Source organism: Oncorhynchus mykiss, chromosome 5, assembly GCF_057628025.1.
Source record: "Oncorhynchus mykiss isolate SJ-2025 chromosome 5, ASM5762802v1, whole genome shotgun sequence".
Taxonomy (NCBI): domain Eukaryota; kingdom Metazoa; phylum Chordata; class Actinopteri; order Salmoniformes; family Salmonidae; genus Oncorhynchus; species Oncorhynchus mykiss.
This window is the reverse complement of record NC_143026.1, coordinates 32,210,960-32,224,735: the sequence shown is the minus strand read 5'-3', so window position 1 is coordinate 32,224,735 and position 13,776 is coordinate 32,210,960. Positions and strand designations below refer to the sequence as shown.

The window sequence follows — 13,776 nt, the reverse complement described above, 5'->3', positions numbered from 1 at the left end:
ATTCGTTTGAGGTTAATGCCAAGAGTTTTTTTTCTCTTAATCTCCTTTGCTTAGTAGCATCTCATCTGGCTTCTTGGAATCATGTGAAAGTACTACTGAACACTGCCGGTCATCTCATAATGGGAAGAAAAGGCGATTTTAAAAAGAGGAAAGTCACCCTTTTCAAGAGCACTCTCTTTAAAAAAATCTTAAAGTCAGACGTGTAGTCGGAACTAAAAGTACCCTCACATTTGACTACCCTAATTATGCCATAGATTGAAGTTTGGGCTGGGAGAGAGGCCACTACTGCGACTTTTATAAGGGAAGTGTTATTCTCTAGCAGAAAGTGGGGCGCAGGCACAGTTTGAAAAAAGTCCATTAACGTCTCACCTCTTTTGAAAGGAAACAAAGCCTTTAAAGTTCCTTAAAAGAAAATGTGTCTAATAAGCCGGTCATGGTACACGTCACAGATGGATATAAAAAGGAGGTACTTATAAAAGTGCTGCTTAGAAAGGCCTGCTGTGCTCTGGCCCAATTACAGCTTACTTAGCTCAGCGCCGCAATACATGTATGTGCTAGCGTGACACACGTAAAGTTAAGATATTTATGAGCTGCTCACATGGTTGAAGCTGGTTGAGAGAATGCCAAGAGTGTGCAACGCTGTCTTCAAGGCAAAGGATGGCTACTTTGAAGAATCTCAAACATTTGTTTCACATTTTTTTGGTTACTTTGTGAATCCATATGTGTTATTTCATAGTTTTGCTGTCTTCACTATTATTCTATAATGTAGAAAATAGTAAAAATGAAGAAATACCCTTGAATGAGTAGATGTGTCCGACTTTTGACTGGTACTGTACCTTGGCTGGTTCATTAAACCCGCAAATTCAGACAAACAAGGTATAATGGGTCCGCACTTAAAAAGATGTTGCTTAAAGTTGACCTCAATTTTTTATTATTTTATTATTTTCACTGCATCAGGGATAGCGTACACTGACGTTTCGGCTTTGCATCCTTCTTCAGTGTGTAGGTACAATTTGTGCTATTTTTTAAATATAATAATGCTTGACATACAAAGGCATGATACAAACATTCGTTCCAATCCTTCAATGAAATCAATGCGTGCTTGATGATTTACATGTGTAAATCTCTACTCAGAGTCTAGTTAAATCGTAATGAAAACAATTTTCTCTATGATCACCCCCTATCCCAACACTCACCGCAGAGACACCGCAGTGTCTCTCGCCCCTACTGTTCCTGAAGTATTTGTCCTGATTCTCTTGCAGGTGACAGAGACTCGCACGGGCCCGCTGGGATGCAGCAGCTATGATAATCTGGACTCAGTGAGCTCCGTCCTCCTGCAGAGCCCAGAGAGCAAGCTCCATCTGCAAGGTAAACATACCCAACTGTATCTCTTATCGTACTTTCACTACGGGAGGCTACATTGGCTGTGGGGAGGGGTGTTAAGGTCGGGGTCAGTCCATTCTCAAGTCCATTTAGGGAAAACACCTCTTAGGGAGTTTTGCACGATTTGTGAAATTCATTTGAATCTATTTTGACTAATAAAACAGAGATGGAATCGAATTTGCTCCACAATTCCGCTCTCAGTGATCCTCTTCCGTTACTTTGGTCTTGGGTCTCTTGTCCTAATGATAATAATATGGTCATACAGGTTAACAGAGACTTTTATCTGTAGCGTGTGTGGCCCATGAAGTAATCAAACCCACAATCCTGATGTTGCTAGTGTTGTTCAAACCCAGTAAGCATCATAACATTTTAACTTACCCACACAATTCATCCTGGTCCTCTCAATCAATAGGGAAGATCTGACTAGTGTTGATCGAAGCGAAGGCTTGCATGCTGAATAATAGCATGAAAGGTTTAAGCTCAAGTATGTATTGGTGCTCAGACTCTATTAGTGGCACTCTGTATGGAGCTATGATATATAATGTTAGCACTCCATTTCTACATTATATAGAACAGTGTTTTTCACTCCTGGTGGTGGAGGGCTGCAGTATGTGTGGACTTTTGTTCCAGACCATTAGTAGCACACATAATTTAGCTAATAAAGGTGTTGATTTGTTGAATCAAATGTGACAGTCCTAGGCAAGGACAGAAGTATGCTACCGCTGTGGCCTTTCAGGACTTGGTATGAATAACTTTGGCTAAGAAGATACAACAGACATACAATCTTAGAATGTTCCATTTTAGACTATATATATATATAGTACCAGTCAAAAGTTTGGACACACCTATTGATCCCAGAGTTTTTCTTTATTTTGACTATTTTCTACATTGTAGAATAATAGTGAAGACATCAAAACTATGAAATAACACATGGAATCATGTAGAAACCAAAAAATGTTAAACACTTCAAAATATATTGTATATTTGAGATTCTTCAAATAGCCACCCTTTGCCTTGATGACAGCTTGGCATTCTCTCAACAAGCTTCATGAGGTAGTCACCTGGATTTAATTTCAATTAATAGATGTGCCTTTGTGGAATTTCTTTCCTTCTTAATGCGTTTGAGCCAATTAGTTGTGTTGTGACAAGGTAGAGGTGGTATACAGAATATAGCCCTATTTGGTAAAATACCAAGTCCATATTATGGCAAGAACAGCTCAAATAAGCAAAGAGCAACATGAAGGTCAGTCAATCCGGAACATTTCAAGAACTATGAAAGGTTCTTCAAGTGCAGTTACAAAAACCATCAAGCGCTATGATGAAACTGGCTCTCATGAGGACCACCACAGGGAAGGAAGACCCAGAGTTCTCTGCTGCAGAGGATAAGTTCATTAGAGTTACCAGCCTCAGAAATTGCAGCCCAAATAAATACTTCACAACATCTCAACATCAACTGTTCAGAGGAGACTGCGTGAATAAGGCTTGCATGGTCGAATTGCTGCAAAGAAACCACAACTAAAGGACACCGATAATTAGAAGAGATTTGCTTGGGCCAAGAAACACGAGCAATGGATATTAGACGGGTGGAAATCTGTCCATGATCTGATGAGTCTAAATTTGAGATTTTTGGTTCCAACCGCCGTGTCTTTGTGAGACGCAGAGTAGGTGAACGGATGATCTCCGCATGTGTGGTTCCCACCGTAAAGCATGGAGGAGGAGGTGTGATGGCGTAGGGGTGCTTTGCTGCTGACACTGTCTGTGATTTATTTAGAATTCAAGGCACACTTAACCAGCTTGGCTACCACAGCATACGCAATCCCATCTGGTTTGTGCTTAGTGGGACTATAATTTGTTTTTCAACAGGGCAATGATCCAAAACAAACCTCCAGGCTGTGTAAGGACTATTTTACCAAGAAGGAGAGTGATGGAGTGCTGCATTAGATGACCTGGCCTCCACAATCATCCGACCTCAACCCAATTGAGATGGTTTGGAAAAGCATTCCAGGTGACTACCTCATGAAGCTTGTTGAGAGAATGCCAAGAGTGTGCAAAGTTGTCATCAAGGCAAAGAGTGGCTATTGAAATAATCTGAAATATACGATATATTTTGAATTGTTTAACACTTTTTTGGTTTCTACATGATTCCATATGTGTTATTTCATAGTTTTGATGTCTTCACTATTATTCTACAATGTAGAATAGAACATAAAGAAGGTGTGTCCAAACTTTTGACTGGTACTACGTATCTGCTGATTCGATGAACTAAATTACAGAAGTATATTTTTTGGCTTGGGTATACTTTGTTCACACACTGTATTAAAGATGAAAATAGTGACAGTAAATGCTATGCAATTATCAGCTTTGAGTGACAACAAAATTAGGTCGCAAAGATAGAAAAGTAGACAAACGTAGAAATTAGCTGATTGCTTTTGAAGGAATCATTTGTGTCAACAGTTATCATCTCTTACTTTCCTCCTATGAATAATCATCATCAACCGTGCCTTAGATATACCACAGCTCCCATTGGGACAGTGATGAAAGCCACTGTAAGAGTGGTCAAGTTTCTGAGACAAGCTATTCCTTTTTAATGTATGTAGTTTACCTCCAGTATAAAATTGCATCAGCAATTCGGAGCTCTTTTTTAACTACACCACTGCATCCCTCCCTGAAGGGATCATTAAATGCTGTTTGAATACAGAGAATTACTCTGTCTGTCATAAACGCTTTCAAGTTCCCCCTGCCATTCGCTCAAAGGGAATCAATAGGTTTTAAAAGGGCTTAATTCCCATGCAACCTCTGTATTGGCCTCTGTTGCTTGGAAGACTAACGTTTTGTCATCCAACTGATATGTGACAGGCAGATGAACAGCCTGTATCTTTCAGGATGATACGATTTGAGGAGAAAGAGATGAGTTTTCAAATGCTGCTATTTCATGGTGTGTTTTTAAAGCTATTGTTTTCACATTATTCCAAAGTGGCTGATTTATTTTAAAGTGTACTACAACTGAAATCTATCCTCCAAGAGCAATTATCATCTCTGAGTTAAGAGTTCATTAGAGAGCTTTTGTCATAAGATTGGTATTATAATGTGCCAACTATCACAAACTCCTCAAAAGTGAAAACACTTCAATGTCATTCCTGAGCTGGTGACACCTCTTTAGTCTTTGAGAGTCTCTTTAGAGTATTAAGATTGAATTATCATTTTATCCAGCTGGTGGTATAAATGGCTGTGAAATATCCGTATTTCCATGTGAAAATGGTGGATGAGCATCGAAAACGTTGCTATTATATTCTTGTTAGTATTGCACTTATGTGGGAACATTGAAGCCACTGTATGCCAAAAGCAGAGGCTTTGGATATGTACAGTACGCTACAGTAGTTGACATTACCTCCAAACTTTCCTTTCATTGTTTGAAGTGTCAAATTCTACTAATTAAACCAATGCTGGTTATTTGTGCCATTTGACCCTCAGGTCCTATAAACTGCACTACAGAGGAATCTGTCATCTCTCTCTGCTGGTGTACCTCCTCTCCACACATCCCCTCTTGGTATCATAAAATATGGAGCTGAAGCCGAGAGGCAATATGCCCTCTGTGTATGTCAAAGCCCACATGCAGATGACAATAAGACATAGACAGCCTGTTCTCAAAATGGTTTACTACTCACAGCATATAAGGGAGAAGATTACATTTTGCACTTTGAAGCAGTCATTTTGTGGTTGTGGTGTGTGCGTGTGTGTGTGTGTGTGTGTGTGTGTGTGTGTGTGTGTACATGTGCGTGCATGGGTGTAGCTTAAGTGTGTTTCAGAGTGCTTAGATACCAATGACGCCAGTGGTGAAATGATAGAGATGGTGAGGTGATGGTTTCAATCTCATAGAAAGGGACGGTAGCAACATTCCAGCCAGACGACATTGACTTATTTACAAGTGAATTACAAAAGATAACTTTGAGGGAGTTGACGTAATTGTTGTTTGCCATTAATAAAATTGACTTCCAATTCCTCCCTCTATTCCATAGAGCACACTGCAGGCAATAAAAATTGATGAAGGGAAAAAATGCTGTAGGGAAAAAATAGAACAACAATTATGTGATTAGAAAATACATAAATAAAGGGAGGGATGAAGAATTACCTAGACACTCATTTCAATTACAGTACGTTATTTTCAACCAGGGGCACTCAGAAAAATATAGTTCTGCAGAGCAGGCTGCCGACTGCATGATGTTAGGATAAGAGCCAGCCAATCGGGACCTGGGTTCATCAGTTTGGAAAATACAATTAATTCTCCTCATCCAATTTGTTTAAAAAATGATTTGGCCAACTCTCGGAATTCTCTCCAAAAAAGCAACTCTGATGGCCAACTGTAGCTTGCACAATGGCTTACTATTGATTTAATGCCCTAATGGATTTAATATTGGGACGATCCAGAGAAAATGTCCACAATAGCAATATCTACTGTCTGTTAGAGCACTAGGGATTTGTATCAAACTGTTCCTGATGGTGAAAAGAGTTGGGTGGATATATTAAAAAGACAGTCAATGTTCTTGGTACATTTAATGAACACCTTCCATGTGTCTCTCAAATGCCCATTGACCTTTTTAGACAATTATAGAAAGAACAAAAGTGCTGGCAGTTCAAATGTGAAGAGATCACATCTGGCCAAAGTATGAGATCACCCACAGTGTTAACTAAAATAGCTTTTAAAGGTAAAATACAGTATGCTAGGTGTCCTGCTTTTGAATGATCATGTCAATGAATTATATTTTGATATTAGGTTATATACTCAGCTAGTACAAAGTTCTGAGAACCATATGTTTTTGGAGCTTGGTGAGAGTGTCGTTGTCCTATGGTTATTTTTCACAGAACCTTCACACAACTTTCTGGGAATGGTGCAGGATAGTTGCTTGGCTTTGGAACATTCTCAGAACATTTCAGGAACTTGACAAATGTTTTACATTTTCCTGGTATTTCATTCCATAATTATTTATTTTTTAAAATTTTGGTCATGTTCTAGCAATAATTGTCAGCGTATGCGCTACTGGTGTTGAAGTCAGGTGCAGGGGAGCAGAGAGTTGTGATCAGGCGCACTCTTTATTAGGGCAGAAGCACAACAAATGGACGTAACTGCGTCAAACCTCCAGCCGAAATGCAAAAAGAGAAATGGGCAAAATACAGTCACAAAACAAATAATCAAACCTCCTATGGGTTGAACAAGAATACCCAGTGGGGAAGTAAGCCTGGAGCGTCACACTGAACATGAAACAAAACAATTCCACACAAGGACATGGGGGGGAACAGAGGAATATATATATATATATATATATATATATATATATATATATATATATATATATATATATATATATATACACACACACACACACACAATGTGATTAGGGAATGTAAACCAAGTGTGCGGGGAACAAGACAAAACAAATGGAACAATGAAAAATGGAGAGGCGATGTCTAGAAGGCCGGTGACGTCGACCGCCGAACGCCGCCTGAACAAGGAGAGGAGCCGACTTCGGTGGAAGTTGTGACAGTACCCCCCCTTGACGTGCGGCTCCAGCAGGGCGCAGACACCGGCCTCGGGGACGACCCGGAGGGCGAGGCGCAGGGCGATCTGGCCTGAGACGGTGGAACGCCCGCATCAGTTCAGGGTCCAACACGTCCACCACCGGAGCCCAGCATCTCTCCTCCGGACCGTACCCCTCCCACTCCACGAGGTACTGAAGGCCCCTTGCCCGACGCCTCGACGCCTCAAATCCAGGATGGAACGCACGGAGTACGTGCAATGTCCAGAGGGGGAGGAGGAACATCCCGCACCTGACTCCTGTTGCGGAGCGAGTTCTGCGCCATCTCGAACTAGGGCACGAACGCCGCCCACTCCCCTGGCCGGTCCTGGCAATACGACCGCAGAAACCTGCCCGCATCCTGGTTAACTCTCTCCAACTGCCCATTACTCTCGTGGTGAAAACCTGAGGTGAAGCTGACCGAGATCCCCAGATGTTTCATGAACGTCCTTCAGACTCTCGAAGTGAACTGGGGACCCCTATCAGACACTATATCCTCAGGCACCCCGTAGTGCTGGAAGATGTGTGTAAACAAGGCCTCCGCGGTCTATAGGGCCGTAGGGTGACCGGGCAAAGGGAGGAGACGACAGGACTTAGAGAAACGATCCACAACGACTAGGATCGTGGTGTTTCCCTGTGAGGGCAGAAGATCGGTTGGAAAATCCACTGACAGGTGTGACCAAGGCCGCTGTGGAACGGGTAAGGAATGTAGCTTACCTCTGGGCAGGTGTCTAGGAGCCTTACACTGGGCACACACCAAACAGGAGGACACATAAACCCTCATGTCCTTTGCCAAGGTAGGCCACCAGTACTTCCCACTCAGACAGCGCTCCGTCCGACCGATCCCCGGATGACCAGAGGAGGGTGACGTGTGGGCTCAATAGATCAACTGGTCACGGACAGCAGACGGTGTGTACACATGCCCGACAGGACACTGTAGGGGAGTGGGCTCTGTACGTAATGCCTGCTCAATGTTCGCGTCCAGCTCACACAAGACCGGCGCTACCAGGCAGGAGGCCTTGAGTATGGGAGTCTGATCCATGGGCCGCTCTTCTGTGTCATACAGCCAGGACATACATGCCTTCATATTTTGGGAACCTGGTCTGTAGGACAGGGTAAATACAAAACGGGTAAAAAACATGGCCCACCTTGCCTGACAAGGGTTCAGTCTCCTCGCTGCCCGGATGTACTTGAGGTTGCGGTGGTCAGTCCAGATGAGAAAAGGGTGTTTAGCCACCTCAAGCCAATGTCTCCATGCCTTCAAAGATTTAACCACAGCCAACAACTCCCGGTCCCCCACATCATAGATCCGCTCCGCCGGGCTGAGCTTCTTTGAGAAGAAAGCACAGGGGCGGAGCTTCTGTGGCGTGCCCGTGCGCTAAGAGAGCACGGCTCCTATCCCAGCCTCTGACACGTCCCTCTCCACTATGAACGCCAAAGAGGGATCCGGATGGGCCAGCACGGGAGCCGAGGTAACCAGAGCCCTTAGGTGCTCAAAAGCCCTGTCCGCCTCAGCCGACCACTGCAAATGTACAGGACCCCCCTTCAGCAGTGAGGTACAGGGAGCAGCCACGTGGCCATAACCCCAGATAAATCTCCAGTAGTAATTGGCAAACCCTAAAAGCCGCTGCACCTCCTTTACCGTGGTGGGAGTCGGCCAATTACACACGGCTGCAATGTGGTCACTCTCCATCTCCACCCCTGATGTTGAAATGCGATACCCTAGGAAGGAAACAGCCTGCTGGAAGAACAGGCATTTCTCAGCCTTGACGTACAGGTCATGCTCCAACAGTCGTCCAAGTAATCTGTGCACCAAGGACACATGCTTGGCGCGTGTAGCGGAGTACATCACTACACCCTGCCAGTGCAGGTCCCTGAAAATCTCATCTACAAAGGATTGGAAGACTGATGGAGCATTCATCAACCTGAACGGCATGACGAGATATTCAAAATGCCCTGAGGTGGTACTGAACGCCGTCTTTCACTCGTCCCTCTCCCGGATACACACCAGGTTGTAAGCGCTCCTGAGATCCAGTTTATTGAAGAAGCGCGCCCCGTGCATTGACTCGATCGCCATGGCAATGAGAGGTAGCGGGTAACTGTACCTCACTGTGATTTGATTGAGACCTCGATAGTCAATGCACGGGTGCAGACCTCCCTTCTTTTTCTTCTCCACAAAAAAGAAACTCGAGGAGGCGGGTGAAGTGGAGGGCCGAATATACCCCTGACGCAGGGATTCAGAAACATATGTCTCCATAGCTGCCTTCTCCGCTTGCGACAGGGGATACACGTTACTCCTGGGAAGTGCAGCATCTACCAGGAGATTTATCGCACAATCCCCCCATCGATGGCGTGGTAATTGAGTCACCTTCTTTTTGGAGAAAATGAGAGCCAAATCAGCATATTCTGGGGGAATGCGCACGGTGGAGACCTGGTCAAGACCACCCGGTTAGAGCCCTCTGTTGCCATGAAATGGTGGGGTCATGACCATCAAGGGAAGGCTTAGTACCACGAGAAATGCAGGAGAGTCAATGAGGAAGAGACTGATTCTCTCCTCGTGACTCCCCTGCGTCACCATGGTCAGGGAGATCATGGCTTCCCTAATTAACCCGGACCCTAATGGTAGGCGCACTCTTTATTAGGGCAGAAGCACAACAAATTGACGCAATTGCGTAAAACCTCCAGCCGAAATGCAAAAAGAGAAATGGGCAAAAAAACTAACGTTAATAATCAAACCTCCTATGGGTTAAACAAGAATACCCAGGGGGTAATAACCAGCCTGGAGCGTCACACTGAACATGAAACAAAACAATTACACACAAGGACATGGGGGGGGAACAGAGGAATGTATATATACAATGTGATTAGGGAATGTAAACCAGGTGTGCCGGGAACTAGACAAAACAAATGGAACGGCGATGGCTAGAAGGCCGGTGACGTCGACCGCCGAACGGCACCTGAACAAGGAGAGGAGCCGACTTCTGTGGAAGTCGTGACAATAATAATTTGAGAACATGACTTTAAATAGAACCATGTAGGAAACGTTATGCTGAAGTACCAAAATTCCCACAGAAGAACTTTGCTTCCTAACATTCTTGAACTATTTGAGAACATTCCCAATTTAAAATGATTTGTTTTTAAATAACATTATTTGAACGTTACTCAAGTTTTCTTTTGAACCTTTAAAAGAATGTAAAAACCACAATAAATGTTTTATTTAAAAACATATACATTCTATTCTCAGCATCAACAAAACACTCTCTGTACTCTCTTATTAAGTGTGTTGGCTGCACCCACTAATTGGCCACACCTTCAAATAACCTATAATTTCCATTTTCAGAACGTTAATAAAACCACCCAGGCAACCTTTTAGGGAAACATAGTAAAACGTTCTCAGTACCTCCCTGCAACCTAAAATTGTACATTCCCAGAACAGGCTAAATGTTCACTTCCGCTCTCAGAATGTTTAAACAATGATTTTACCGGTAAGAAAACGTATGACTTCAATTCCCAGAACCAATGGGAAACCAAAAACATGTGTTTCCACAACTTCCAGGGAACCAAATGTGTTAGCTGGTATATATTTTATACAATGTGTAATGTACAGTTTATCGTGGCCAGGTCAGTTGACTAGGAAATGTAGCTTACAGTGTATAGAGCTTTTTTCCTAACCAGGTCTTACGGTCAGGAAAAACAGCTGGTCATAGTCACATACTCACTACTGTACACTAGTTTGCTGTTGACACAGTTCATGTGGAGAGATTTCAGATGGAGATCCATCAGCTGTCAGCCAGGCCTTGCTGGTTGAGACAGAAGCACTATAGCTAGACCAGGGCCCTTGGCCCGGGATTTGTAGGCTGGGCCTCAACATCCCCTCCAAAGTCAGGACCAGAGGTAAGGCTAGGGCAGAAGAGATCATTACCTACGCAGTGGAGTAGGGGAGAGGTGTGGAGAGGCCTTCTGCTAAATCCTACAATTGTGTTATCTCAGGGGAAGGCCCTGCAGGAGCCCAGTCCCTGCACACTGCAGGGGCTTAACTGAGAGTTAGGGTGAAAGAACGGATCATTGTTCAGGCCCAGAGATGGGGGTCAGAAGGGAGGAGATGAGCCATGCCGAGTAGGCCTCCCAGCTAGCACAAAGTTATGAAAACCATTTTTTATTTGGGGATTTTTTTATTAACCCATCCATCCATTAACCCACCCATCCATCATATTCCATGACTTTTTATGGAATATCTACATAGGCGTTCAGAGGCCCATTATCACTCCTGTGTTCCAATGGCAGGTTGTGTTAGCTAATCCAAGTTTATCTGGTTAGAGCCTGTTGCGCTGTTCTGTGAAGGGAGTAGTACACAGGGTTGTATGAAATCTTCAGTTTCTTGGCAATTTCTCGCGTGGAATAGCCTTCATTTCTCAAAATAAGAATAGACTGACGTGTTTCAGAAGAAAGTTATTTGTTTCTGGCCATTTTGAGCCTATATTTGAACTCACAAATGCTGATGCTCCAGATATTCAACTAGTCTAAAGAAGGCCAGTTTTATTGCTTCTTTAAATAGAACAACAGTTTTCAGCTGTGCTAACATTATTGCAAAAGCGTTTTCTAATGATCAATTAGCCTTTTTAAAATGATAAACTTGGATTAGCTAACAAAACATGCCATTGGAACACAGGAGTAATGGTTGCTGATAATATGCCTCTGTACACCAATGTAGATATTAAAAATCAGCCGTTTCCAGGTATAATAGTCATTTACAACATTTTAACAATGCCTACACTGTATTTCTGATCAATTTGATGTTATTTTAATCAACAAAAAAGGTGCTTTTCTTTAAAAAACAAGGACGTTTCTATGTGATCCCACACTTTTGAATAGTAGTTTACATACACATTTTGCATTCACGTTTAGCATATATGGTGCTTTTTTATAAAGCAATCACGTAACAGTGATAGATTACCAATCATAAACTCTTTCATCCCACCCCTCAGCCCATCCGACCTATCACCATAGACCACTCTCATTTTGGTTTCCATGTGCCATATATTTTTCAACTGTGCTGTGAGGTTTTACATACATTTTGAACATTTCTAATCGTACTGTACATTATCCACAGATTGTGAGCTCAAGATGAGTATTATTATATTATTTATTGACTGACTATGGCTTTCCAAATCGCCACACAGTGCTATTTGTAAGGTTCATTTTAAGTGAATGTTGGGATTTTTTTGGGGATTTTTTTTTACCATTCCTGAACCTGTGACCAGAAACAAGCTAAATAGAGGCAATACCAGAATAAATTATCTAGTGATTCTGTCTCTTTGCAGCAAAATCTACAGAGCTGAGATTGTTGTATTACCCCAAAATATAGCATTCTGTTGGTGGCAAAAATGTTGTATAATAATTTTAATTGAAAAACTCAGTATTGGATCAAGTGTTGTTTTTTTGCACCAGTTCATGAACCATGTGCCATGGAATCGGTACATTGAAAATCTCTTCCCATTTATTTTGCAAACGGTATGGCACAGCTGTCAACATTTTTGTCCACAAATTAAACTGTTTTATTTATCTATTTATGCCAATTCCTTTCAGCCAATTTGTATCTTTAATACACAGTACCAGTCAAAAGACATCAAACTATGAAAAAACACATGTGGAATCATGAGGTAACCAAACAAGTGTTAAAAAAAATATATTTTATATTTGAGATTCTTCAAAGTGGCCACCATTTGCCTTTATGACAGCTTTGCACACTCTTGGCATTCTCTCAACCAGCTTAATGAGGTAGTCACCTGGAATGCATTCCAATTAACAGGTGTGCCTTGTTGAAAGTTCATTTGTGGAATTTCTTTCATTCTTAATGTATTTAAGCCAATCAGTTGTAGGGGTGATATACAAAAGAGAGCGCAATTTGGTAAAAGACCAAGTCCATATTATGGCAAGAATGCCTCAAATAAGCAAAGAGAAACAACAGTCCATCATTACTTTAAACTATAGCCCTTTCTTAAACAAACCTTACAAAGCAGCTAACACTTTCAGTTTTATCCTCCAGAAAAGATAGAACAAATATAACAAATGTTATGGTTTAACTCAAATATACTGATTAATAGAAAAACATTCTTTATATTTATTAATAATATTAAGAATCGAAACCATGGAGTTATGTCATATATGCAGCTATCAAAAATATATGGGAATTTCTGCTCAATCCAAATTTACAACCAATTGATTGCAGCATTACCACAAAAATGGAAGAGGGAAGTGGAAAAGAGAGAAGGTAGAGAACGTGTTTGCCTGTCATACAGTACCAGTCAAAAGTTTGGACACGCCTACTCATTCAAGGGTTTTTCTTTATTTGTACTATGTTCAACTTCGTAGAATAATAATGAAGACATCAAAACTATGAAATAACACATGGAATCATGTAGTAAGCAAAAAAGTGAGAAACAAATCAAAATACATTTTAGATTTAGATCGTCAAAGTAGCCACCTTTTGCATGTCACGCCCTGACCTTAGAGAGCCTTTTTATTTCTCTATTTGGTTAGGTCACGGTGTGATTTGGGTGGGCATTCTAGTTTGTATATTTCTTTGTTGGCCGGGTATGGTTCCCAATCAGCGGCAGCTGTCTATCGTTGTCTCTGATTGGGGATCATACTTAGGCAGCCCTTTTTCCCACCTTCAGTTGCGGGATCTTGTCTTTGTTTGTTGCATGTTTTGCACTACAAAGCTTTACGTTCGTTGTATTGTTTATTGTTTTTTTTGGTGGAACATTAATAAAGAAAATGCACGACTACCACGCCGCACCTTGGTCCGGTCATTCTCCAAACG

General features: G+C 42.1%; 1 protein-coding gene across 1 annotated transcript in view; it reads left to right on the top strand.

The window, feature by feature from the left end:
• The window catches only part of LOC110523605 (BMP/retinoic acid-inducible neural-specific protein 1-like), a 162,488-nt gene that overhangs the window by 95,513 nt on the left and 53,199 nt on the right, over positions 1 to 13,776 (top strand). The window contains exon 5 of the mRNA XM_021602462.3: positions 1,263 to 1,368. Coding sequence (XP_021458137.2) covers positions 1,263 to 1,368 — 106 coding nt within the window. The remainder of the gene's footprint in view (positions 1 to 1,262; positions 1,369 to 13,776) is intronic.